This window comes from Glycine max, chromosome 9 (assembly GCF_000004515.6).
Source record: "Glycine max cultivar Williams 82 chromosome 9, Glycine_max_v4.0, whole genome shotgun sequence".
NCBI lineage: Eukaryota > Viridiplantae > Streptophyta > Magnoliopsida > Fabales > Fabaceae > Glycine > Glycine max.
This window is the reverse complement of record NC_038245.2, coordinates 43099003-43123801: the sequence shown is the minus strand read 5'-3', so window position 1 is coordinate 43123801 and position 24799 is coordinate 43099003. Positions and strand designations below refer to the sequence as shown.

The following is a 24799-nucleotide window of genomic DNA, read 5'->3' as shown; positions in this document are numbered from 1 at the left end:
TTTTGAGTCACCATGTTAGATATGATGTATCCATTAATTTTGTCAATGACTGATCTCCAACGTTAGGAAATTTGACTAATTATTTTTAGTATATTCTCCCCTCCTAACCTATGGGTACACAGATGTTAATATTATAATTTTTGTTAAATTATAAAAAATATATTTTAAAATGTTAAATAAACTATAAATATATATTTGATAAAATAGTATAAGGAGAAAGGCATCATCAGTTGTGTAGATCCATAAGATTTTTCAACTGAATACCAGTGACTTCAGTTTGAATCTTGAGTATTTAGCTTTGTGAAATACTTGGAAGGAGAGATGTGAAAAAAAATTAAGTAGAAAGGTTTCTCGAATATATTTGAATTTTAAATGTTTTTATATAGTTAAAAATTAATGACCAATAGTAAATAAAGCATGATTTAAATATTTTTAAAACTATAAAGATTTAGTCAAAATTATTTAAAATATTAATAAAACTATAACGGTATAATTTTTTTAAAATTACATACATAAGTCATTAAATGCAATTTTATTTTTGAGTTATATTTTATTTGTAACCGGCCGGGAGATATTTGATGCTTTTACTTGGTACTCAATTAATCTTCTTCCACTTGATCCACCCATTTCGAGTGAAGTGGTACCTCGAGCGACTTCATGTCTAATAAGTCGAGCCCAAATCTTTGTTAAAAGACTTAGTGTTAAGCAACTTGCACCAATGAATTTCCGTATATTTGAGTTATAGGAGTCCTATTCATACACACACTTTTTTTTTTGCATTGCAACTTTTTTTTATCCATATCACGTTACCCTTTTTTTTATCTCATACTTTTTTAACATCTCTTCTTATACCTCTTTATTGTATAAAAAAACATACTTATTTATTATGCAAATGCAATTTCTTATTAAAGTTATGTTGGGGTAGTTGAGAAAATTTGTTTATGAAAAATCGATTTATCATTTTCTCAATTGTGCAGTGTTTGAAATGAGGCAACATAAAGGTGAGAATGCTTTTGAGCAAGAGAATGCTTTTGAAATAGAGAATATATTTTCGAACATATATTTATAATGATTGTAAGAATTCGATATTTCTTAAGAACTTAAAATACTTATGTTTTGATTAACATAAAGAGTTCTATTGGCAATTTGCAGGTTGGGTTCACGGTAAACAAGCGCAGATGGTCGAATGTCTGACTAGCAGTTTTGTGGACAATTTGGATATAAAGAAATGAAGTGGTATTTAAAGGAAGCCAAGTCTGTAGGTTCCACATGATGGAACTAATAAAAGTGAGGTCCTAGCAATGGAGTCGGGCTAAAGTAAAGAACTTTCAATGTTCATTATATGACTGGTCTTCTAATATTAGATCAATTTTGAATCAAAGGTTGTGAGAGCTTCCCCTATCTGTCTTGTTATTTGTTGTGACCAGGGAGAGTAAATTCTCAGGGAAGGATAATTGTACCAGCAAGGTAAAATTCATGGGAAATGGCAATGGAATAGAAGGTTTTGTTAATTTTGATATTGGTTACTGTCATGCTTTGATGAAGCTGCTGTACGTTGTACAAATAGAACTATAGGAAAAAAATGATATGCAGATTTGGAAACATGAAAAGGGAGACCCGAGTAATCTGTGATGGGTTGGGAATAGAAGGCTAATTAAAATGGTTTGATGAATCTGTGAGTCTAGTCATACGGGAGGCATGGTATGGATAGTCAAATATACAGGGAACTCTTTGCACTTGGTTCTGTTTCTCATTGTATATGGGTTTTGGGAACCCCTTGTTCCCATCGTTATATTTTTTTTTTCTGATTAAAAAGAATAAAGTTCTATTAAAATATTTATTTGTTTATTAAATTAATTTTTGAACCTTTAACCAAAATTCCCTATCAATAAGTTAACAACAAAGTTGTCTTCAAGTTACTTGATCAAATTAAATGCAAAGATTCTTTACCTATCATTGAGTCGATGTTACTACTTACTACTATGAAGTAAGTAGTAAAAGCAATAATTGGCAATGTCAAGCACGGCAATAATTGCCACACTCTCGGTTTTATACTAAAGGCAATAATTGCCAAGCACGGCAAAGTCACTAAAAACTCGAAGAATGTTGAGGTTGTGTAACTTTTAAAACTACCTTTAGGAATTCACTTTGAACTTGGCGAGTTTTGGCAATGTCAGACATTTAGTGCACATTTGGCAAATAGTTATTTATAATTAATTATTCGAAACACATTTTTATTTCTATATTTTATCGAAAAATTTACACTATGGATAGATACAATTTTTAAAATAATTGTTATAAAATAATATACTTATTATAGATTGTTATTGAATACTTGTGCTAAAAAATTATGCAATTTTTTGGTTTAAAAAAAGTTAACAAATCTGATATATATATGTGAATTTGTAATTAAATAATAGCTTAAAAATATAGCTCACCTTTATTACACACTTCCTCCGATTCTTAACATAAGACATCATCTAGTAATAGTGAATTTTTTTAGTGGGACAAAAATATAAATTTTTACAAAAGATAAAAAGAGAGTAAAATGCCTAAATTTTTACAATTTCAAAGAATAAAGTGGATGAAATTAATATCAATTTATTTTCTCTTTATCTTTGATAATAATTTTTTTAAAATATTTTATGGGGGCAATCCCTATTTTTATGGGAGCAAAACCAATAATTATTTAATATATTCGAGTAAAAAAATTTACTTTTGTGGGGACAATTGTCCCCATAGTTTCCAACCTACATCCACATGTTTAAAAGGAATCGGTAGATCTTTTCATAAGATATTTTACAATTTTTATGAAACATCTTTTTAATCTCAACATTTGTTTTTCTTTGTCAATGTGATATTGATATAAAGTATTCATCAGTTTTGCTGATAATTAATTTTCGTCAAAAAATCTAATTAATCACCTTTAATGGGATCTTTCTTCCTAATTATATTTTTTTTTCATTCACAAGATTCAAATACGATGTTTTACTTGAGGGAACTGAGTTCAACACTAAATATATCAACAACTTGTTAGAATCTCAACATTTATTCCTTTATTAAATACTCTAAGTATTTGTGATTTTTTTATTAATAATAATGCATAATGTTCTTAGATTTTAATATTTATATATTATAATAAGTTAATGATTATAAATAAGGATAAAATTGATAATTATTAATATTTAAAAAAACCAATAAAACCAATCAATTTATTTATTTTCTTGGTATGTGTAATTCAATGTCTTATATTGAATATTGGATAAAGTATATTATTTAGCCAAAATTATAAATTTGGTTCTCCAATTTGTCTCCAATTTCAGATTTGGTTCCCCAGTAAATTAATTTACAAATTTTGTCCTCCTATTTTTCAAAATCATGCAATGTTGGCCCCCCAACCCACAATTGGACATTGACTATTACAAATGAATGTTGACTGTCATGTGTCATGTGTCACGTTCTTATTGAATGATAATTGCCATGTGTCATGTTCTGATTGGTCAATGAAAACAACAATGCATTTCATCTTTCATGGAGTTGACATCCAATCAAAACATGACACGTAACAGTCATCATCCAATAAGAAAGTAACACGTGACAATAAACGTCACTTGCTAACGGTCAATGTCCAATTGTGACTTGGGGGGGACCAACATTGCATGATTTTAAAAAATAAGAGGACAAAATTTGTGAATTAATTTATTGGGGAACAAAATTCGAAATTAGAGACAATCTGAGAGATCAAAAATGTAATTTTGCCTATTATTTACTTTTTTGAGGGAAGTATATTGTTTACTCTTAAAATTATATTTCACGGGTAAAAATTAATTTATACTCCTCATTAAGATAATGAGACTTATTTGCCATTGATTGGTTGACTTGTTATCAAGTGAGAAGACATAATATACGGTATGCTAATGACAAAATTGGGTGTTGTAATCTTGAATTTCCACCCCCTAAAACAAGGTATTGAAGAAGAAGCACCACCACATGGTAAAAGAAACAAAACAAGTGCTAAGGGAAAAAAGAAAGAAAAAAGCACGCAAAAGGGTAAAGATAGGAAGCAGATGGGTGACACAGGAAAGGGCAGCAAACTCCCAACCCTTTTTCATGAGCCTGATTACACCTCCCCACCTAAAATAACATCCAACAATTCAAATCCCCAAAATGCCCTTCTTTAATTCATACAAAACTGAGAAGCCAAAGGGTACAATAGTAAACAAACAATGAACAGTTATTTTGGGAAAAAAATATTAAGAAAGTAAAAAACAGACCGTATGAAAATACAAGACCCACACAACACACCACCTTCAGAGAACCATTGCAAGAGAAGCAAAAGCATAGAGAAAAAAGTGGAGGATTGTTGAAAGAGAGAGTCTCGTGATTTGAGGAGGCCACACACACCCCTCTCCCATCTCCGAAACAAAAGCTTCAAATTTCGGTCACAATTTAAACAAAAGGGGATTTATTTAAAAACTTTTTTTTTATTAAATAAAAGAACAGAACTTGGGGTGTGGCAAAGCATAGAGAGAAAGAAGAAGGAAGAAGAATCATTGGGTGTGTGATTTTGAAGTAAAAGGTGAAGTTTTTGAATAGATCAAAGGTGATGTCGTGTTCTTCTTCATCTGGTTCTGAAGAGGACGATGAGGGGTTCGACTCTTACCGGAAAGGAGGGTACCACGCCGTAAGAGTCGCCGACCAGTTCGCCGGCGGCAGGTACATAGCGCAGAGGAAGCTCGGTTGGGGCCAGTTTTCAACAGTTTGGCTTGCCTATGATACTACTACATCTGTATGTTTGATCCTCACTCTTCTCTTTTTCATTCTTTTAATCTTTCTTTGTTTATTTCCTTCCAAAGGGGTTGTTTTGAAATTTGAATTGCCCCTAGCCTTTCAGTTTTTGGGATTGATTTGTGTTTTGATGTGAATAGTTGTTGGGTCTTTTTTTTTTTCTTTTTCTTTTAATCGTTATGGCAATCAGTTTGTTTTTATTTGAGTTGAATGGCTTCGTGTGATCCATGTAGTCGACCTTGCTTGGTGGATAAGGCCTTGTTGTTGTTGTTATGGCAATCAGTTTTGAATCTGTAAGAGTGGTGGGGCGTTGTTAGATTCTGTGCTGGTTTCGTGTGTTTCATTAATCATGTTTGTCTGCTTTGAATTATGTAGTGGTTGTTATAAGATTTTCCTTTTGTTGTTTCATTATGTTTCATAATATGTTTGTGTGTGTGTGTTTGTGATTGTAAGTTGAAATATGTAATTGGATGTTTTTGTTTATGTTTTTTTTCCTCTCTCTCTCTCTCCCAATAGGTTTTCCTTTCTTTATACAATAGAAACATTGGTTTATTCGGTCTAATGTGTGTATATTTGTGTTGTCCGTTTCTGACTTAAGGGTAACATTTCATTGAATGGATCGAATTGGGATGTATATGTATGTTGAACAACCTTGTTGTCTTCCCATGTCGCTGCCACTTCTTCTGTTGGTATTTGTATTTTTCAACATGTATAAGAAATACTTTTATTTTTTATTTTTATCAGCAAATGTTAGTTATTGGTTTTGTTAAAATGCTATTGGAAGGGATTTGAACCCATCTGTCTCCCCCCTTGTTCCTTCAACCACCAATCCAACCTTATGACTCCCATGTGTCAGAAATTCTTAAACAGAACTTGCATGTTGGAATGACAAACATGGTCATCATAAAATGTGATCACCTGGAACACAAAGATTTGTCTGCTTGCAAAGAATCAGTAAATGTGTCTCTGCGCCTCTTTGTTTTTATAAGGTTCTTGCTGATTTGGTAAATGCGCTTTACGCTTCTTTTTAATAGTAACACCTGGTGTCTTTTTGTGTGTGTGCATTAATTTTGTTGAACGGTTGACAGTTAGCTGCTTATGGAAACACTGTCATTCTGAATTTCAGTTCTAATCCAGCAAAGTTGAATGTTACGACAGATTTGACTTCTCTAAAGTGAGAGTTGATGGGTAAATTAACGGAGTAGTTTTTAACAAATTCTTAGGGAGTGTTTGGTTTGGTTATTTTCTATTTTCATTTTCATTGGAAATAGAAAATGGTAATAAAAATACGTTTGGTTGAATTTTTGAAAACATTTTCAGTGAAAATATTTTCTCAAACGAACTAAAAACTGAAAACAATAAAATCTCGTTTTCAGTTGAAACCAGGAACCTCATTTTTGGTAAAATGAAAACCCGGTGACAATGAATATAATTTTAAGCAAATCTAAAAATACATTTTCTTTTGAAAACGCATTTTCAGTGTTTTTATTTCTTGAAAGTAGAAAACAAGACGTTAAACTAAACATATTTTCAGAATTTTAATTTTTTGAAAATGAAAATAGTTTTCAGAAGATGAAAACAGAAAATAAAAACAGAAAATGAAATACAAACCAAACACACCCTTAGGTTGTTATACTCATACTTATATTGTATCACAATCTCAACTTATGATTCTACAATCAATTATTATACTTCATACTTTATTCTCTAAAGTGCAACCGATACTTTAGAGGAGTTAAATCTAATACTAACTTGGGTGTCCTTTTTATACATACACTCCTAACTTCATGGATCCAGAACTTCTGCTACCATTAAATCACTTCTTTATTATTGTGGGGTCTGGATAAATGCTTAAATTTAGAAAAGGAAAGGAGTCCAAAGAAAGAAGAAAAAGATGGTAAAATAATCAGAGGAAACTTAACGTGTATACTGTATATCATATACACTGTCTGTATATCCAGCAGGGGTGTTTCCACAGTGGCACAATCCCTCTGGTAGTTGCTATAAATTAGGTCCAAGTATTATCCTTTCTTCATCTAATAGTTCATGTATCCATGTTTAATTAAAGAAATTTTCCATAAATAGGTCTGCTTGTGTCCCAAGTTCCAATTGATTTTGCTCAGGCAGTGATAACTTTTTTATTATTTTGGTCCAGCAGTCTTTTCTTTTTTATCAATATATTCTAATTTTAAATTTTGATTTTCAGGCATATGTCGCTCTCAAGATCCAGAAAAGTGCGGCCCAGTTTGTTCAGGCTGCCCTTCATGAAATTGATGTTCTTACATCCCTTTCTGATGGTGCCGACATGGATTCAAAATGTGTTGTCCATTTGATTGATCACTTTAAGCACACAGGTCCTAATGGCCAGCACCTTTGCATGGTGCTTGAGTTTCTTGGGGATAGTTTGCTTCGTCTAATCAAATATAATCGGTACAAAGGCCTTCCATTGAATAAAGTTAGGGAGATTTGCAAGTGCATTTTGATTGGTTTGGATTATTTGCATAGAGAACATGGTATTATCCACTCAGACCTAAAACCAGAAAATGTTCTTCTGGTTTCTACCATTGATCCTGGCAAAGACCCCGTTAGATCTGGACTCACCCCAATATTAGAGAGGCCCGAGGGTAGCATAAATGGTGGTGGAGTTACTAGTCTTATTGAGAAAAAGTTGAAAAGAAGAGCTAGGAGGGCAGTTGCAAAAATATCTGGAAGAAGTTCTCCAATAGGAGGAATTGAAGCTCCAAAGTCTGAGAGAAATCTTGATGGGATTGATGTGAGATGCAAGGTGGTAGATTTTGGAAATGCTTGTTGGGCCGATAAGCAGTTTGCAGAAGAAATTCAGACAAGACAGTACAGAGCTCCTGAAGTAATACTGCACGCCGGTTATTCATTCTCTGTTGACATGTGGTCTTTCGCTTGCATTGCTTTTGAGCTTGCCACTGGTGATATGCTATTTACTCCCAAGGATGGACAAGGTTTTAGTGAGGATGAGGTATGTTGATTTTGTTTGTACACTATTATTATTTAAATTATGTTCCGCATCTTCTATGAATGGATGACAGTGTTTATGATAATGAGTCCATTTGAAGTCAAGTTGACACTTTGCAATAGTAAGAATTTTTCATTTGATTTCAGAATATAGTTTTGATTAATCCATATAATAGGTATCTCAAAGCCCATGACTATTTTGAATTCCTTCTGCTTCTGGTTCCTGATGACTGAAAGCAAGATAAATATAATGTGTGATCCACGGATGACTAGATCATATATTAATCAATCTATAGTTTAAATTTTTCTATGTATTTATGATCCTTTCTATTGGTATTGGAAGAAATTATGAGTTCCTTGCATGTCCACTGATTTATATCTGTGTTGAAATAGCTGTAACGTGCAAGTAGACAAGCTATTGAATCATAGTTACCATTAAGGATACGTTAGTTGTGATTGCTTTGACTTGACGGACACAACTACAGAAGTCTATAACTCAGATTGCATGTTAGAGTAATAAAACTTTGTGCTACGTTGGTTTCAGGATCACCTTGCCCTGATGATGGAACTCCTTGGAAAGATGCCCCGGAAGGTAGAAAATTCTCTCTCTGCATATTATTCAAATAGCTATTATGCAAAATCTAATCTTGCATGTTGCAGGTTGCTACTTCTGGAGCAAAATCCAAGGATTTCTTTGACAGACATGGAGATCTCAGGAGGATTCGCAGACTAAAGTTTTGGCCGCTAAGCAAACTGTTGGTTGTTAGATATAAATTTTCAGAGCGTGATGCTCATGAGTTTTCAGAGTTTCTTTCACCACTTCTTGATTTTGCACCCGAGAAGCGGCCAACAGCACAGCAGTGCCTGCAACACCCATGGCTCCAGGGCATAGAGTCTACACCAAATGAAATGAGAAATGAATCTAGTGTGGAAAAGGTGGATGTTGGGATGAGCAACCTTCAAATCAAGGTGGGAAAGTGAAGAGAAAAGTATTTAACCGTCACCACTCAAGGCCCTTCCTTCACCATGAATGACTATTGATTGTAATTTGTTTTTGGTTTGATCAAATTTAATAAGTCTTATTTTTTTTTTTATTGGATTAACTACTACAGGGATGTAAATTAGTAAAGAATTTTGTTTATTCAGAGATATCTGACACAATTTGTGTGTATATTTACCACATGATTTAAAGTGATGATGGCATTCATCCAAATCGGTTCTAAAGTTTTTCTCCTCGACGAAATACTTACAAAGGTGGGGGTGTTGAAGAATTTTGTTATGCTAATGTGAGGACTATTATCCACTTATCCTTTTTCCTATTTGATTTCAGAATGTTAATTTTGTTGCCAATGTGTAACCAACCATTTATGTAAGCATGAATTTCATGACAAAAGCACTTAGGTTGTCTTTGATTCAAGTATCAAGAAAAATTTTGGGAAAGTGAACCGAAAATATCACATTCTCAATTCTGGTCCAAGTTTTGAAAAAAAACATTATAAAAAGTTAGGGCATTGCTTCCGTGGACTACCTTATATGTGGTGTAAAATGGATCATTATTATTTATCATTAGATTAATCTAGTCTCACCTCTCTTATCATTCACCTTCTCCACCATATTTATGCTCCCTTCCTGGATCTTCTCTATCAGCCGTCGCCGAAGGTGATTTCCGACGGCGATGCTATTTTTTTTCTTTCTTTCTTTCTCTTCTTCCCCTCCCTCCCCAAATCTGTTCTCCCAACCATCAGTGGCCTTGTTTCCTCCCCCACCTTTGCCCTCTTCTCCTTCCGGCAGCCCCTCACAACTCATCAGTGTCAATAAAGCCAGAATTCATTAAAACAAAGTCAATCAAAAGATGAAAAGGAACACCAATTTCTGAAAAATCAACTAAAATAGAGTACTGAAATATGGTTTTAGAGGCAAAAAAACAAAGGGGCAAAACAAATTTAGTTTCTCCTGTATGATCTCATGTCTATTTGTTTTGAGAAAAGAGATTTGAGATCCTCATTGATGATGTTGCGGCGAGAATTCGTCGTCACCGACGTCGATGATGACACGGTAAATCTAAGAGACACGATGATGCTGCGACGCAACGAGACGACGACGAAAGGGAGAGCGAGCTCAGAAAGTGACGTCGCCGCCGAGGAGGAGATGACATGGTGAATCTGGAAAAAAGGAGGAGAAAGGAGGAGGGAAGCCGTAATGCTGTCTTTGAAATTCGTCTCTGGCCACGACGCACAGTGGTGGCAGCGATCGCTGGTGGTGGCTTAAATCTGGGGAGGGAGAAATATGATGTGGAAGGTGCATAGTATTATAGTGAGTAAAAGATTAATCTGAAGGCCAGTTTTTTTTTGGTACACAATGAACCACTTTCACCCTACCCTAGAATGGGCAAGTTACTCATTTATCTTCTTTTCTATTCTCATGAAAATAGAAGTTATCTTCAATAATAATTACTTACTATTCTCTTCTTCCACATTTCTTTTTTCACTTTTATCTCTCATATTTTCACTCCTTGGGTTGACCTCTTTGATAGTCCTTAGTTTATCGATAATGATAATAATGACAATGAAAGAGACAATTGAAAAAGTGATCATGAGTGAACGAGAAAAAACAAAATTGACACAACAACTTGATGAATAGGTCCTCGGGTACATCCTTTGAGATGGGCCTTAATAAAGTTATTGATCTTGCTCTTGTTTATCTAAAGAGAGTTAAAAGATTTTTCTTCTTTTATAAAAATAAATTAACACTAATAAAATTGAGTGTAATGAACTATACTAACTTGTGTTTGTAACCTTAGTCTTGTTATAAACTTGATTTGATTTCTACACACACACATACACACACATATATATATATATATATATATATATATATATAAAATTAATAGTTTTGAAAACTTGTTATTGTTGAACAAACAATCATTTTCATACATGTCTTATTGCATTTATTTATTTATTTATTTCTTTTTGGGTAAAGCGTTAACTGATGGTGCATAAACACAATATTCTTTTGCTGAGACTTTAAGTATCACACAAAATGAGATAAAAAATAATTTTATTATTAAATAAAAAATTATAAAACTCTCAAAATATACCTATCTATTCAATAGATTCCTCGAATGATAATTGATTTCCAATAAATTTTGAAATAAATATTGAGTTGACTTTAGTAACATAGCTATTGGGCATTGTCGTCACACATCCCAATCCCAACATTAATGATACTCTTTTAGACCATTTGTAATACCCCAAAATAGGATGCTAGTAATAATATCACAATATTGTATTATATATTATTATTACCTAATGTGATGTTTTCTTTTTTAATGTGCACTATATGTGTTTTTAGTCTTGGGGACACATGACCCTCTTAGGCCCAATACGAGTTAAACAATGAGATGGATCATATGTTAAGAGAGAAAACCTTTTAGGCCCAATAAAAGGCACATGAACCTCTTGGAGTATTAAAACCCTTCCCCTCCTTCGCCCCCTTATAACTCACTTGGAAAAGAGAAGGAAAAAAGGAAGAAGGAGAAAGGAGTAGAAGGGAGAAAGATCAAGGGAGACCCACGCTCTTGACATTACCCAGTGAGTATTTCATATTCATTTCCTTTCCTTTTTTTTCTTTCTCTTGAACATGGATTATATTCTTTGATTTGGGAAAGTTGGGTTTGAACCCTAACTTGATAAATTTGGGGGTTTTATCTGGGTTGCATGATTTATGAGTTATTAGATGTTAGTTTGGTGTATTAATGCTTGATGGATCATTCATGGGTCTTTTATGATGTTTAGAATTGGTTAAGTTGCCAAAATTGAAACTCCCTACATTTTGCCCAAAAATTAAGTTCTATGCTAAGCCTGTGATTTGTGAGACTTAACCCGAGAAAGCACAAATTGAAGATTTAGCTCTAGGGGCTTAAGGCTAAGCATGCTATTTTATTAAGCTTAGCATGAGCTTCAGGCTAAGTGTAGAATTTCTCAAGCTAAGCATGACACAGGAAGTAAAGTGCTTGAGCATTCTAAGCTTCAGGCTAAGGGTGAGAATATTCTAGTTATTGAAAGCCCTGGAACATTATGTTTTCTCCTTTTCATCCTTAATTTGGGTATAGGTTTCTTTTGAATTGTATCTTGCTCCGTAAAGGCACTAAATTCTCATGATTGAATGTTAATTGAGTTTCTTTTGAATGAAGAAGGACAACAACTCCTTCGATACTGAATGTTGTCCAAATGTCTTAAGAAGAAAGATGCATGCAATAAGATTTGAGATACCTTCTTTGGATGACGAGCGGGCTTCCATCATTTCTCATCCCCAAAAATGTGATAAAGGCTCCTCGAATCAGAGGGTGAAATAAATACGAGGTCATGACATAAGAACAAGAGGACACTTGGAAGTTTAAGTTCTATACTTGTCATAGGATAGAAAAGATAGAGAAAGAAATAGTGTTAAGCATGCAAGAGTTGATGTCTATGTTTATGTTTATGCCTTTTCCAATGTTAAAGTAAAGTTATATGTAGGGATATTCATGAGTACGCATCACTCGTGAACTTAAATTGATCCAAATACTTTGGGTTGAATATTTAATGTATACATGTTTTTAATATTAAATCACTAATATATAATACATAATATATATTTTTAAATTAAAAAAAATATTATCGTTATTATTAGACTAATAGTCATAACAGTGGCTAATGAGGGCAACACATTACACTACATACATTCATTTTAATTCACACATTTGAGATTAAGAGACATTGATGGAGTTTTATGTATTTGCTTTTTTTTTTATCCTTTTATATTAGCTTATAAATTTGGGTAGAAGATATATACCCCAATTCAACTACTTTTATGCTAAATTTAGGTGCATTTTAATAAAATTTTAGCTTTTGAATAATAATAAACAAATTTAAAATAATTGTGAATGGGCTGGTTTGTGTTGTGTATTACAAAAAAAATTCAAAAACATATCTAACTAACTCACTTAAATTTGATTGGGCTAGATTAAAGGTTTGAGCAAATTTGGTCTAACCCAACTCGCAAACGCCTGTTTATGGTGTTTCCATGGGTTACATGTTCAACACCGGCTCATTAGTTTAGTTTCCATCTTCTAGATTGAGCAGGTTATGAAAAATGAAGACTCTTGGCCACCATGAAAATGCTATATTTTGTGAATTAAAATGTCTTTCACTTATTACATTTGAGATACTTAGTTATGTAGTTATTCTTTTGGTATATGGTTCCCTATGTTGAGAAATGTCCTTTGATATGAATATGATGAAGTTACTTAAGAATAATGTATTTTTTATTATCCGCATTTGATGGTTAAAATGTAAAGCTAATAAGAGTAATACTCCTTAGGGTATTACACCATTGGCTAAGGGGTGTTTGGATTGTGGGAAAATTATTGGTTTGATGCACTGATGTTGGATTGGATTTGGAATATTGTGTGTTTGCAGGATTCTTGCTAATAGGCAATCTTCTGCCCAATTAATGAAGATGAGGATTCGTTACATAATTGAGTGGAGGAAGCTAAAGAAGCTCAAGATTAAAGTCGCTAAGCTCATAGCAAAGCTTGCCATGCTTAAGGTATGTTCTTTCCTTTCCATTTATCACATTGATGACGAATAAGCATGAATTTGGTTACTTGTTATTGTCCGTGTTTTGATGGAGCCCTACAACACTCTAACAATGCTATGAATTTAATTATGCATGGCAATTAGAAAAAAGAATAACATTGCTCATGAAAACATATGTATAACGTTTAGAAATAAGAATTTGGGTCCAAAACAAAATTGAGGACTAAAAGACTGATAATTATGCTAGTTTGATATCATTTTGTTTGGAAAGAGTCATGGCTAACAAAAGAATCACATGGTGGTCTGAATCAACTACAGAACATATATATCATGTATCAAAATCTTGAAAAATATATGCACTGAATACTATTGTAGACCGTATATTAGTTTACAATTGTAGACGAGAGGACATTTTTCTCCAGTTAATAGCTGTGTAAAAAATTGGTCGTACTTTTAGTGCAAATGGTGAAGGTAGGTTGGGACGAGGTATGTGTAATTTTATAAATCAAACTCCCTTGTTGCATCGTATATCTTTAGTTTTATCATCAGTAATATCATTGAATATCTTCTCTTTTTACATGACTGGAGTTTTTATTTTTTTCCTTAACAAGCAAATTGGTTTTGTATTCTGACAATTTCATTCTTTCTTCGCCAAAATTTAGCCAGGATATAAAAGTAAAGGGTTTTTTAAGGCAGTTTGCAATTTAACTTTGTTTCAACTTTGCAAATGTGCTTGAGCTAGGTTGTAATGAAATTTTGGTATTTGATACTGCCCCAATGCATCGATTGATCCAATTAGCCAACCTCAACGGGATAAAGCTTTCTTGGTTGTAATTGTTGTTAGTTGGTATTAGTAGTTTAGATGTTTTCTAACAACTTGTGCTACAATGTGGCGTACATTGTACAATAATCTCATTATTTTTACATAGAAACATAATGCAGGCCTAAACCCTATATACTATACAGTTTTTCCAATACTATTTTACATCATTGAAGTAAGTTGGCTTGTTTACATTCCCTTATTATAGATTCAAAATTTATATTGGTGTTTTTTCATGTGACTCTTGGAAGATGAGTGGTCCCCACCACATGAATGTATCTGACACCCACCCATCCTTGGGGCTTAACAAAGTTTATGAAACTATTCTATGTAGCATTACTCTCTTAGTATTTTAATTAAATTCAATTTTGTACACATGCATAATAAGGTAAAGAAGACAAAATCAGCTAACTTATCAATGTCTCATGATGCAGAGAGACTGTATAGAATTGGCTGAAGAGAATAAGGAGAGCATGATGCGTCTAGAGGCTCTGACGCAAGAAGCACAACTTCAAGATGGTATGCATCATTTCGTTTTTTTTTTTTTAATTTATGCCTTAAAAAATTGAATGTGATGTCCCCTTTTATCAATCAATTCATATTAAATTGGATAAAGAAATAAGGTTCAATCATTATACTTGTTAATTTGTTTTATGAAGGTCATCTCATGAATCATGGTGGTGTGTCAATTTTACCTCTTTCCTAAATCATGCTTGAAAGAATCGAGGAACCCTAGTGCACATTTTTCAAAACAACAAAAAATATATCCAAATTCAGGGAAATTATTGCTTAAATTTGTGAAGTTGCAGATTTGTCATTTGTTGCTTGTTTCAAATTTAACGCATGAATATGAACATATGGCTACACTGTGATTGCAGAAGTCTACCAGGCACAACTGGAAGAAATACAGAGCCTAAAGGAAAAACTTAATTGGACAAAACTGCCCCCAAATTTATGGACATCTATCAGCGGAGAGGAAGCTCGTAATAACAGCAGTAATTAAATTATGTGTCTGTGTGTTGAGACTTGTGAGGATATATTATTATGAAGTTCAATGTTGTTTATTTTCTCTAGTTCTAGCTAAGATATCCGTATAACATTGTGTACTTATTGCAGTTTTAATTTGGAAGCACAACCTTAATTTGAAATTTATTGTTTTATAGCTTCTTTGATGGATGAAAGTAACATTTTATTTTGAAGAGAATGAATGAAAGTAATAAAGATGTTGAAAGACTGGTTGACAATACGTACTGTAGTAATTAGCTTCTATAATTAAATAGCAACCTACGAAAAACATCTTAGTGTATGTCTTGGCTTGGGTTCTAATATTATAAGTTCAAAACTTTTTATATTTTAACCAGCTAGCATGATGGTCAACATTGATTTTTAAGATTATCATTAAAAATCGTTATTAGGGAAATAAAATATAAAATGCATAAAGTAATTTAATTATTTGCTGAAACACCCCAAATAAAAAATATCATATAGTTGTTTGCAAATTGAATGGTTCTATTTCAAGAGAACCAAAATATATTTGTTTGTTTTCGTTTGATATTCACATATATAATGCATTAGTTTGATGATATATAAGATATAATTTTTAAATTTTGTATGTATTTATATCTAATCAAAATTATGAGAATTTTGACTTGCCTTATAACTCAACAATATACGTAGAAACATAATTGAAGAACAAATTAAAATCTTAATTGCAATGCGATATATCGAAGTGGGTAATTATTATCATTTCCTTAGTTTTTCTTTCATATGTTATTCAAGTTTATTTTGGTTTTTCTTTTTCTTTTTTAATTACTGCATCACGTCTCGCATTTTTTCTTCTACTTATCTCTCTTCTTTGTATATTCACCTCAAACATTTTTCAACTGAACTGAAGTTCATTTGAAAAGATAGTTTAAGGAAAGATAGAAAAATCTTATTTGTAGATTATTTTTTAATTAAAATTATAATTATTTTAAATGATGTATTATCGAGATCTACAAACTACACACGTCAAACTATGTGACACTCCAATACACATGTGAGTCTTCACACAGGAGCACGAACATCACGTCCTTAGTAGCCGGGCTCTCAAAAGATCATCTCTAACCACTTTATTATTTGAATATGCTCTAATCTCTTTATCTCGTGACAAGTATTCAATTAAGTTTTGTAAGTTACACATGAATTGTACAAAATACATGACTACTCAATTGTTCTCAAAATAATTTTATCTCGTCGCGTCTCAAAGTGATTAAATTCTTCGGGTTCCCACAATGGTTCCATCACAATACTTGTCACCCTTAAAGGGTCTTACAGTCATCTAATTGTATGGTTCATAGCTCATAACTCAATGCACACAACATCTCAATACACATGTATGTTACAATTCAATACATACTTAATTTATCACATACACTCAATCTCAATCACAATGGTATAATTTCAAAGTAACATGTTATCACATCTTATGAATCATATACACATCACACAATATTAATATATACATGACACAAACATAGACTTTACCTATGAACTATGCAATACACACAACTACTCAATTATTTTCAAAATCATTTTAACTCGTCGGGTTCCCACCGTGGATCACATCACAATACTCGTAGCGCAAAAACTCGTTGCCTTTAAAGGGTTTTACAATTGGTGTTTCAAAAAAAATAATATCGTGATTATAATTGTAAAGGAAGAATTATAATTCAATAAACATTCCAAAATAAACCCCAATTTAATCCTCTAAGGACTCTTACACATGTTCGTTCTAATTCCAATTGTGATAAACTCATCCCTTACCTCTAAGCGGGCTCACATGTGTAGTCTAGCAATGATAGCGGTATCTCTAACGATTTCATAAGATTCCTCGAGCTTTTTCTTTATTTGCTCTATTAGGGTTTCCAAGTGTTAGAGAGAAAAAAAGGGATTAGAACCTCCATTTCATTGTCTCCGTGTGAGGGATATCTTTCTAACCATATATATTATTTCCTAAATCTCGACGATGGAGATGTGTAAAAATGAGTTCCTAATCTGATGTTCAAATTTCATGATAATACAACGGTTAACAATTCTGGGATCGTAGTTTTAATGAGACAGATTTAGGTGTATGCGAGAAAAAAAGAGCTCCGTGAGAGGAATATTTTTCTGACCACAAACATTATTTTACAAATCCCAATGGTGGGGATGTGCAAAAATGAGTTATAGCTTGGTGTTCAAATTTCACGACGATCCAACGGTTGACGAGTTTGGATCCTAGTTTTACTAGGACAAATTTGAGTGTGTGCGAGAAAAAGAGAGGATTTTGGGAGAGGGGGAATGAAAAACGAATTTGAGAAAAAGAGAGAGCGAAGAAAACGTATCGTAAATATAAAAATTGATCTAATATGACTCTTTTTCTAACTAGGGTACTCTCAGTCTATTATTTATTATATTTTTTCTTTATTTTATTATTTTATAAAAATAAACTTTATTTTACTCTTTATTAAATGAATAAATAAAACATTCTTTTCATTTTCTTAAAATATATATTTATTCTATTTATCTTAAAATCATTATTTTAATTAATAAAACTATTTTTCCTTATTTATTTAATTATAAAAAGTTCATTATTTTTTTTAAAATTTTATTTATTTTTAAACAAAATCCTTTTTAATTTATTTTATGAAAAATAAGATGTTAGACATGTCTTGTCTTTGAACCCATCATGTCATTACCAGTCACGCTTCTTCATTATAAAGTTCACCATTTTATATATTTATATACTATGTAATGTAATAACTCATGTGTCTTGTATAAGTTGGTCTAAATCATCATTTTACTTCTTTATGTTTTTTATTTTAGTTTTGAAAGTCTTTGTTTTGTTTTGATCTGATATGTTTTTTATAAAGTTCTATTTTCATCATAAATGATCAAATTAGAAAAAACACAAAAATATAAAAGAATAAAAATTATAATTTAATATATATAGTGCAATAACAGAATTTTTTTTGGCTCCATTGGCACTTAGCATGGGTTTACATATCCAGCTAGTTTTCGTTAAAACACAAGTACTCCTACATTTACGACTAGTTAGCTTATGTTTGTGTAGCTGTTATCAATGTAATTTCCATCTTTCCAATGCACAAAACGAAAAAGACGCAGTTTTGTTACTTTCGGAATGAGAGAAAATCTGTTGCAACGTACGTGTACTCAAACATGCCCTTTTAGTTAGCCTTGGGCGGCATCGTTTTCAATATGGACACTAACACTTGAGCCATCCATTATTAATCCATCTTCATGCGCCACCCTTCTGCTAGATCCCTTTTCGGTTCGTTTTCTCTTTGACATGATGTTTTTTTCTTCCTCTTCTTCTCTTTCATTGACAAAGGTAAAGAATGATCTAAGACGAGTATAGTATGATGAGCATCCCTCAGGGTTACTATTGGGGTGTCTGCTAAAACGATAGGCCATTCTGATAACATAGCAAAGGAGAGCAATGAAGCATGCAATGCCACTCAGTAGGAACAGACCCCAAAAGCTTTCTAGCTCAAGTCGGTCTATGCCTTGTTTGGCACCCTCTGAGCTGCATGCACTTCTTGTGAGCCATTTGTCATGAATTCTCTGGAGATCACCATTCTCTGATAGTTTTAGGATGGCAGTGGACATGTCAATTGCTAGGGGAGAGTCTCTCGGGAATGCCTGTAATGAGTAAAACATGTTCAAACTTTTTTAATTTCCTCTTAATTCTTAGGAATTAAAAACAGATATCGAAAGATTACAATAACTCATGCAACCTGCTCGACCAACCGAGCTACACTCTTTAAAACATGTTCAAACTAAGTTGCTGTTAACCTAACATCAATATATCAAAGTGAAATTTTAATTTTTTTAGCGGTGCTGGTCTACTAATTGTTGTAGTGAGTGGGGCTCAAATGTGCGTGTCACACGAGCTAGCATGGGATATATGTCACCTCTAAGGAATATCCCTGATTGACTTGATCCACCGGACTGCAGTCCATGTGGAGACTTATTAAATTGAAGCACTTTTAATTTATTATTATTAGATCGATAATGGGGTATACTGTGAAACACTTCTAATTGATTATTATTAGAAGATAAGGAGTTAAATTGAGATCATACTATAAGTGCGTTTAATGGTTCTTGTCAATTTTTATGTGTCTAGCCCCCCTCCCCACCCCAATTTCATTAAAAATAAATGAATCTTATACTCTCTTATATATGATGTGTTAATAACATTCTTTGATATATTTTTTAAAAAATTTATTAAAACTACAAAATTATGTATAAGACTGTTTAACAAGACCTAATTAAAAAAATTATAATTTCTAATAGATTTTAAGTAATAACAAATACTAACTAGCATATTAAAGAAGTCTAACTTAGTTGATAGATCAGCTTGCATGAGTTGTTAACTTGTAAACCCTCTTATAATTGTTAACTTTAGAAAGAATGCTTTTAGATTTATTGAAATACCGATCCTTAATGATTTGGAGAATGCATGTGATATATCTGAATCTGAATTTCATAGAAGAGAAATGGATAATGCACTTACAAAGCCCCAACCCATCTTGGTGAACTCTTGCCCAACAATACCGTATTCACATCTGGTTGCAAGGAACAGCTCCATGTATGCACGTTCATCTATTATTGCAGTGACACCCCCATTAGCAGGACCATCCTTCAAGGCCTTTTCATATTCTGATGGTGAGTTGAGAGGAACAAGCCTGGATCTGTGAATGTTGAGCTCCTCTGTCAGATAATTCTCTGCAAAGGAGCCACTCAGGAAACCGATGCGTTCATTGCTTGTTGCCAAGCTTTCGATTCCCTTAACCGAGGAAGAGAGCTGTTCCACGGTTAGGATGGAGGTGAGGCTTGCAATGTAGCTTGAGTTGAGTATTAAAACCACAAAAAGCCATATTATTAGCACTAAGCGACCCAGAGTGCTCACAGTTTTTTCTCCTGAAAAAGAAATAATCATGTTAGAGATATTAAATTAAGTGCAACACTTTCAATGCAGTTTTTTTAGATGATTTTGGTGGTGTTGTCCATTTGGAATTCGAGTGTCATGTCGGTGATACATATAATAAAGGTTTGTGTTAAAAGTTAACACAAGTTACAAAGGTAAAAAGTTCATTTCTAACCATAGAACAGCACCAAAAACAAAACATTGAGGAAACTGCCTGTGTGCTTTTTGCCGTAAAATTAACTATTTACCAATCGGTACCTCTTTTATGTACATCATGATAATAAGATATGAAGGATATGGTCTCAATGTCTATATTAAAAAACTTACTGTCATATAGTAAAGCAGCCAAAAAAAAAAAACACAAAAAAACACAAGGCACTAGCTAAGGAAAACTGTCAAATTTCAACCACTTACTATGTGCAAAAAACAGGGTTGAAAAGCTAAACCTGCATAGAGAAATAAGTTAGATGTTAGCAATTGTTGAAGTTTCTATTCAGACTCATAATAAAACAGTAAAAAATGTTATAGCAGATAAGGTGTTTTTTTATAGTTTGTTTTGACACTTAATTTACCATATAATGGTCACAAACTGTCTTCTTGATGGGCCTCTAAAGTCTTCGTTTAAGCGACGTTCTAATATCCACACAACAACTCCAACAGCCAAGAAAAACATTCCCGTGACAAACCACATCATCGGAGTGAATGGCCTCAAGAAAGCCCAAGCACTGGATTTCATCTTCCTAATAGGTGCCACAACAACTAGCCCAGACTCAATGTATGGCTGTGTAAAATCCACTATCTTAGTTCGGTTTGTGGTAATTGTAATGTCCCCTACAACAGCATCGAACTCCTACATATATTACAAGGAATTTTGAATTTGAATCCAATAAGTTAGAACAAAGCAATACGCTCATAGAACAAACATGAGCAATGATAATTTAATTAGATACTTCTAAAAGACTAATTACTAACCCCAGCTGTGATCTTGTTGAGAAGTTTTGTATTTAATGGATTGGTTTTACCATCTCCAAATGGAACAAACTTGTAGGGAACAGGATAAGGCAACAAGTTGAGGGCTGCAGTGAACACATCTATGCAATAACCACCAAACATCTCAGTCCCCTCAGTTCTTGACACGAACTCGCGGTAACTAATTCTGAGTGGCACCCCAATCCTCAAGTGTCTTCCATTGCTGGCGAAAACCCAACCTCGCGGGGTTTGGGTTGTTTGGCCAGGCCAGATGACACCAAATAGTCCTTCACTGGAATTGGAATGATTGGGAGTTTCCCCAGTGTGGAGGCCAGAGGTTTCGGACCAATAACCGATCCTCCGAATTCCAGTGCCTATCACATTAATGACTTCATATGATGGATGCACCAAGTTTCCATCAGGACTAAACATCATTTGGCCTGTTAAACCAGTTCTGTTCACTTCTAAAATCTTTTCAAGCAACATGACTCCATCAACAAATACCCCCATAGTATCAAGTTTAAGGGTGTCCCCTTTTAACATGTTTAAGCTTGAATCATTTGAAAATGACAAAGTTCCACCACTCTTAAAAAATGCATCTAGTGCAGAAGCAAGCAACCAAACCGTGTCATAGGCGTAAAGGCCAAAGGTGTTCAATGCAAAAGGACCCTCTTCAGGATCCTTCTTTTGGCTCAGTTTGTTCCACCTAGAACTAAAATTTCTTTTGATTTCTGACTCGGGGGTGTACATGCGCAAGGTGATAACACCTTGGATGTCATTCATGGCTTGAGTTGTGAACAATGACGGGTTTGAATCTAGTAATGTAGAAAGCCAATCTGTGGCTATCCACACATAACCACTTCCCATCATGCCTAGTGACCGAGCCACATGAAGCACTTGTAGACCAAAAGAAGGGTATATGTGAAGAACTATTACCCTTGATTCAATTAAAGCTATCTTTACTAATGCATTGTTTATTTCTTCCCTGGTAATGTTATTAGGCCTAAATGGTGCTTTATACGATATTTTACCGCGTTTCTCAGCTAGCTTGTCCCCTAATGCAGCTACCCCATTTCTTCCATGATCATCATCAATGTAAATTGCTATTACATCTCTCCATTGAAAGTGATCAACAATTTCTGCCACAGCAGCCATCTGATACAGATCACTCTGAGTTGTCCTAACAAAATATGGGAACTGCAGTGAAGTCAGTGTAGGATCCGTTGCTGCAAATGAAAGTAGAGGCACTTGCATCTCATTTGCAATATGGGAAATCACATGAGCCATGACTGAGAACTGGGGACCAATTATGGCCACAGTGTCTTTCTCCATCAATCTTAATGCTGCAAAAATAAATCAACAAGGCCTACTTTTATACAGAAATATACATTTTTTTTTTCAAAATAAAAGTGCAAAAGTGTAGAGTTGGAAAATCAAATCAAAAGTGTTTGAAAAGGACGTACAGTCAATGATTCCTAGGAACCCAGTGGATAGTTTGGTGTCAAGCATTGAAATATTAAGCTTGGTTCCATTGAGAATCGTTGCATTGGAATTTATATCATCCACTGCAGCTTCTATAGCAACTTTAGCCACTCTGCCAACGGTTGAATTGAAGGACATAAGTGCCCCTATGTTAACAGTACTCGGTCTTGTAGAAACATTGCTGATTCCTTTTGAAGGAAAGACATGGTAGAACATCACTATGACAAGAAGCCAAACTTTTCTCATGTTGTTTTGTCCTGTACTACAAGAAAATCACAAAAGATATATAAAAAAAAACATGTAACATGTATTATTGTTAATTAATCAAAACAGAAAATCTAAGGACAAAGTTAAAAATATCTTTGCCTCATGTGTGTACTTTATATACAACTCATCTAGAAACATACACACGGAGGATGGCAAAAAGCTCACGAAATTGAAGAACACAAAAAGTGTCTCTTTGCACTTTCACTGAAACAACCACCACTTGTGTTTTATGTACGACATGCGTGTGATAGTTGATTGAATGCCCAGATGAAGCATGGCATGGAACCCTTTTATAGTAAGCGGATCATGATGCGCTTGGCACATTCAAACCTCTTTTTCCCCTCTCCAATGCAAGTCCTTTTAATTTAAAGGAGTTATGTTATAATTCACGAAAAGAAAAGGATTCTTTGCTTTAATCATTTTTTTTGTCAAGACCACACGTATTATTTCCTGAGGCGATCAAAGCTCTCATACAAGTATTTGCATATCCAGCATTCAAATCCGAAATCATTGGTCAAGTGGGATGATCCATGCTCTTGGTGGTTCTTTGCCTTCATAATTAAATGCATACTTCTAAAAGTAGGTGGGAGGTTTAATTGGGAGTACCGGAGGAGAGACACACCAAAAGTTGCCTACTAGATTTTTTTTTGTAACAAAAAAAAAAACAAAAAGCTAAATACACAAATTATTATTATTATTATTATTATTATTATTATTATTATTATTATTATTATTGCAATATCATACAAATTATCTAAATTTATTCCTATATTTTTATAAAAATTATATAATATATCAATTATTATTTAGTATTATGAAAAATGTGTAAGTATATCTCAATGGTAATATATTGAAGTGAAAGTCAAAGGGATATAATTAAGTTGGTTAAAAGGAGTGTGTAAATCATTGTAAATCGTATCTTTGTTTTTTATTCTCACATATAAAAAAATATATTGGAGTAAAAGATAAAGAGAGATAAGAAGTAAAAAAGAAAAAGATAAACAAGTGACAAATATAACATGTGTAATAGAAAAAAAATCGGAAGAAAATAAGAGTGCAGCACAAAGAATATGAAGAAATTTTTTTTTAAAAAAATGATGTATTTATTCATAATAGTTATTTTTTCTGGGTTAGAGATTATATATGTTCTTTAATTAATTGGGTCAGAAACTAATTTCACTTGCAATGAGTGAATGTGAATAATTCAAGAAAATTTTAGACACAATGAGAATCGAACTTGATTTATGTGATTGACGTTGATAACTCATTGACTTATAACATTATCAAAGAGTCTGATCAGATACATGTAATTTTTTTGGTAAAGTATTTTAAATTTTTTATCAATGATTGTGATGTCATCAACTATTATGAGAATTTAAAAGTATGATTTATTAAGAAATATGAGAATCTTGATGAATGTGATAAGTTAATGAAGTGTTAATCTTGTTGGTATGTTATGAACTGTTGTAAACTCAAAGTTGTTATTATTTGATAACAAAGATTGAAAAAAAAATTAAAGAATTAAAATTAAAACAAAAATATTTAAAAGCCCTAAAATCAAAAACTCCTATTTTAAGGAAAGAAAATTATTTAAGTGTATTTTTCCTTTTTAAAATGTACCAAAAGCGGATTAAATGAAGAATATATCGTAAAGTTGAGACAAGATGGCAAAAAATGGCTGACGTTTTTATTTGATTTATAGAAAACAACTTTACTGAAACAAAGAATGACTAGCTTTTTATTCTCAGATCCTACGTAGTACTAGTTTTACTTATATTCATTCGTACTCAAATTATATACATATATTAATAATAAGATTAAGTGAAATTTAAAATACCAATGTGGTATGTGGCCTTAGCTACGATTTACATGATCTTCAACAAGAATGTTGTTGTATAAGCACTTAATTATATAAGTGGCCACTTTCACCACAAA

General features: G+C 32.9%; 3 protein-coding genes across 5 annotated transcripts; 2 read left to right on the top strand and 1 right to left on the bottom strand.

Annotated features, from left to right (window-relative positions):
- The first annotated feature begins 4276 nt into the window (after positions 1 to 4276).
- Positions 4277 to 10245, top strand: LOC100814976 (probable serine/threonine-protein kinase sky1). Its single transcript, XM_003534185.4, has 4 exons — positions 4277 to 4789; positions 6995 to 7780; positions 8321 to 8368; positions 8437 to 10245. The coding sequence occupies exons 1-4, from the start codon at positions 4607 to 4609 to the stop codon at positions 8755 to 8757; spliced, it is 1338 nt and encodes a 445-aa protein (XP_003534233.1). The 5' UTR covers positions 4277 to 4606; the 3' UTR covers positions 8758 to 10245.
- Positions 10246 to 11091: 846 nt separating this feature from the next.
- LOC102661345 (transcription factor RF2b) lies at positions 11092 to 15317 on the top strand. The gene is made up of 4 exons (XM_006587493.3): positions 11092 to 11366; positions 13236 to 13365; positions 14610 to 14694; positions 15054 to 15317. The coding sequence occupies exons 2-4, from the start codon at positions 13270 to 13272 to the stop codon at positions 15176 to 15178; spliced, it is 306 nt and encodes a 101-aa protein (XP_006587556.1). The 5' UTR covers positions 11092 to 11366; positions 13236 to 13269; the 3' UTR covers positions 15179 to 15317.
- Positions 15318 to 18114: 2797 nt separating this feature from the next.
- On the bottom strand, positions 18115 to 23366 carry LOC100790502 (glutamate receptor 3.6). 3 transcript variants are annotated; one of them, XM_006587490.4, is made up of 7 exons: positions 23005 to 23366; positions 22579 to 22859; positions 21119 to 22458; positions 20719 to 20996; positions 20561 to 20592; positions 19733 to 20139; positions 18115 to 18858 (listed from the first exon to the last, which is right to left on the bottom strand). In XM_006587490.4, exons 2-7 carry the CDS (start codon positions 22841 to 22843, stop codon positions 18388 to 18390), a joined length of 2793 nt encoding a protein of 930 aa, XP_006587553.1. In that variant the 5' UTR covers positions 22844 to 22859; positions 23005 to 23366; the 3' UTR covers positions 18115 to 18387. The 3 variants fall into 3 exon arrangements, with proteins under 3 accessions (XP_006587553.1, XP_006587554.1, XP_003533409.1); XM_006587491.4 differs by having other exon boundaries at positions 22579 to 22854; XM_003533361.5 differs by having other exon boundaries at positions 22579 to 22854; positions 23030 to 23366.
- Positions 23367 to 24799: the final 1433 nt, after the last annotated feature.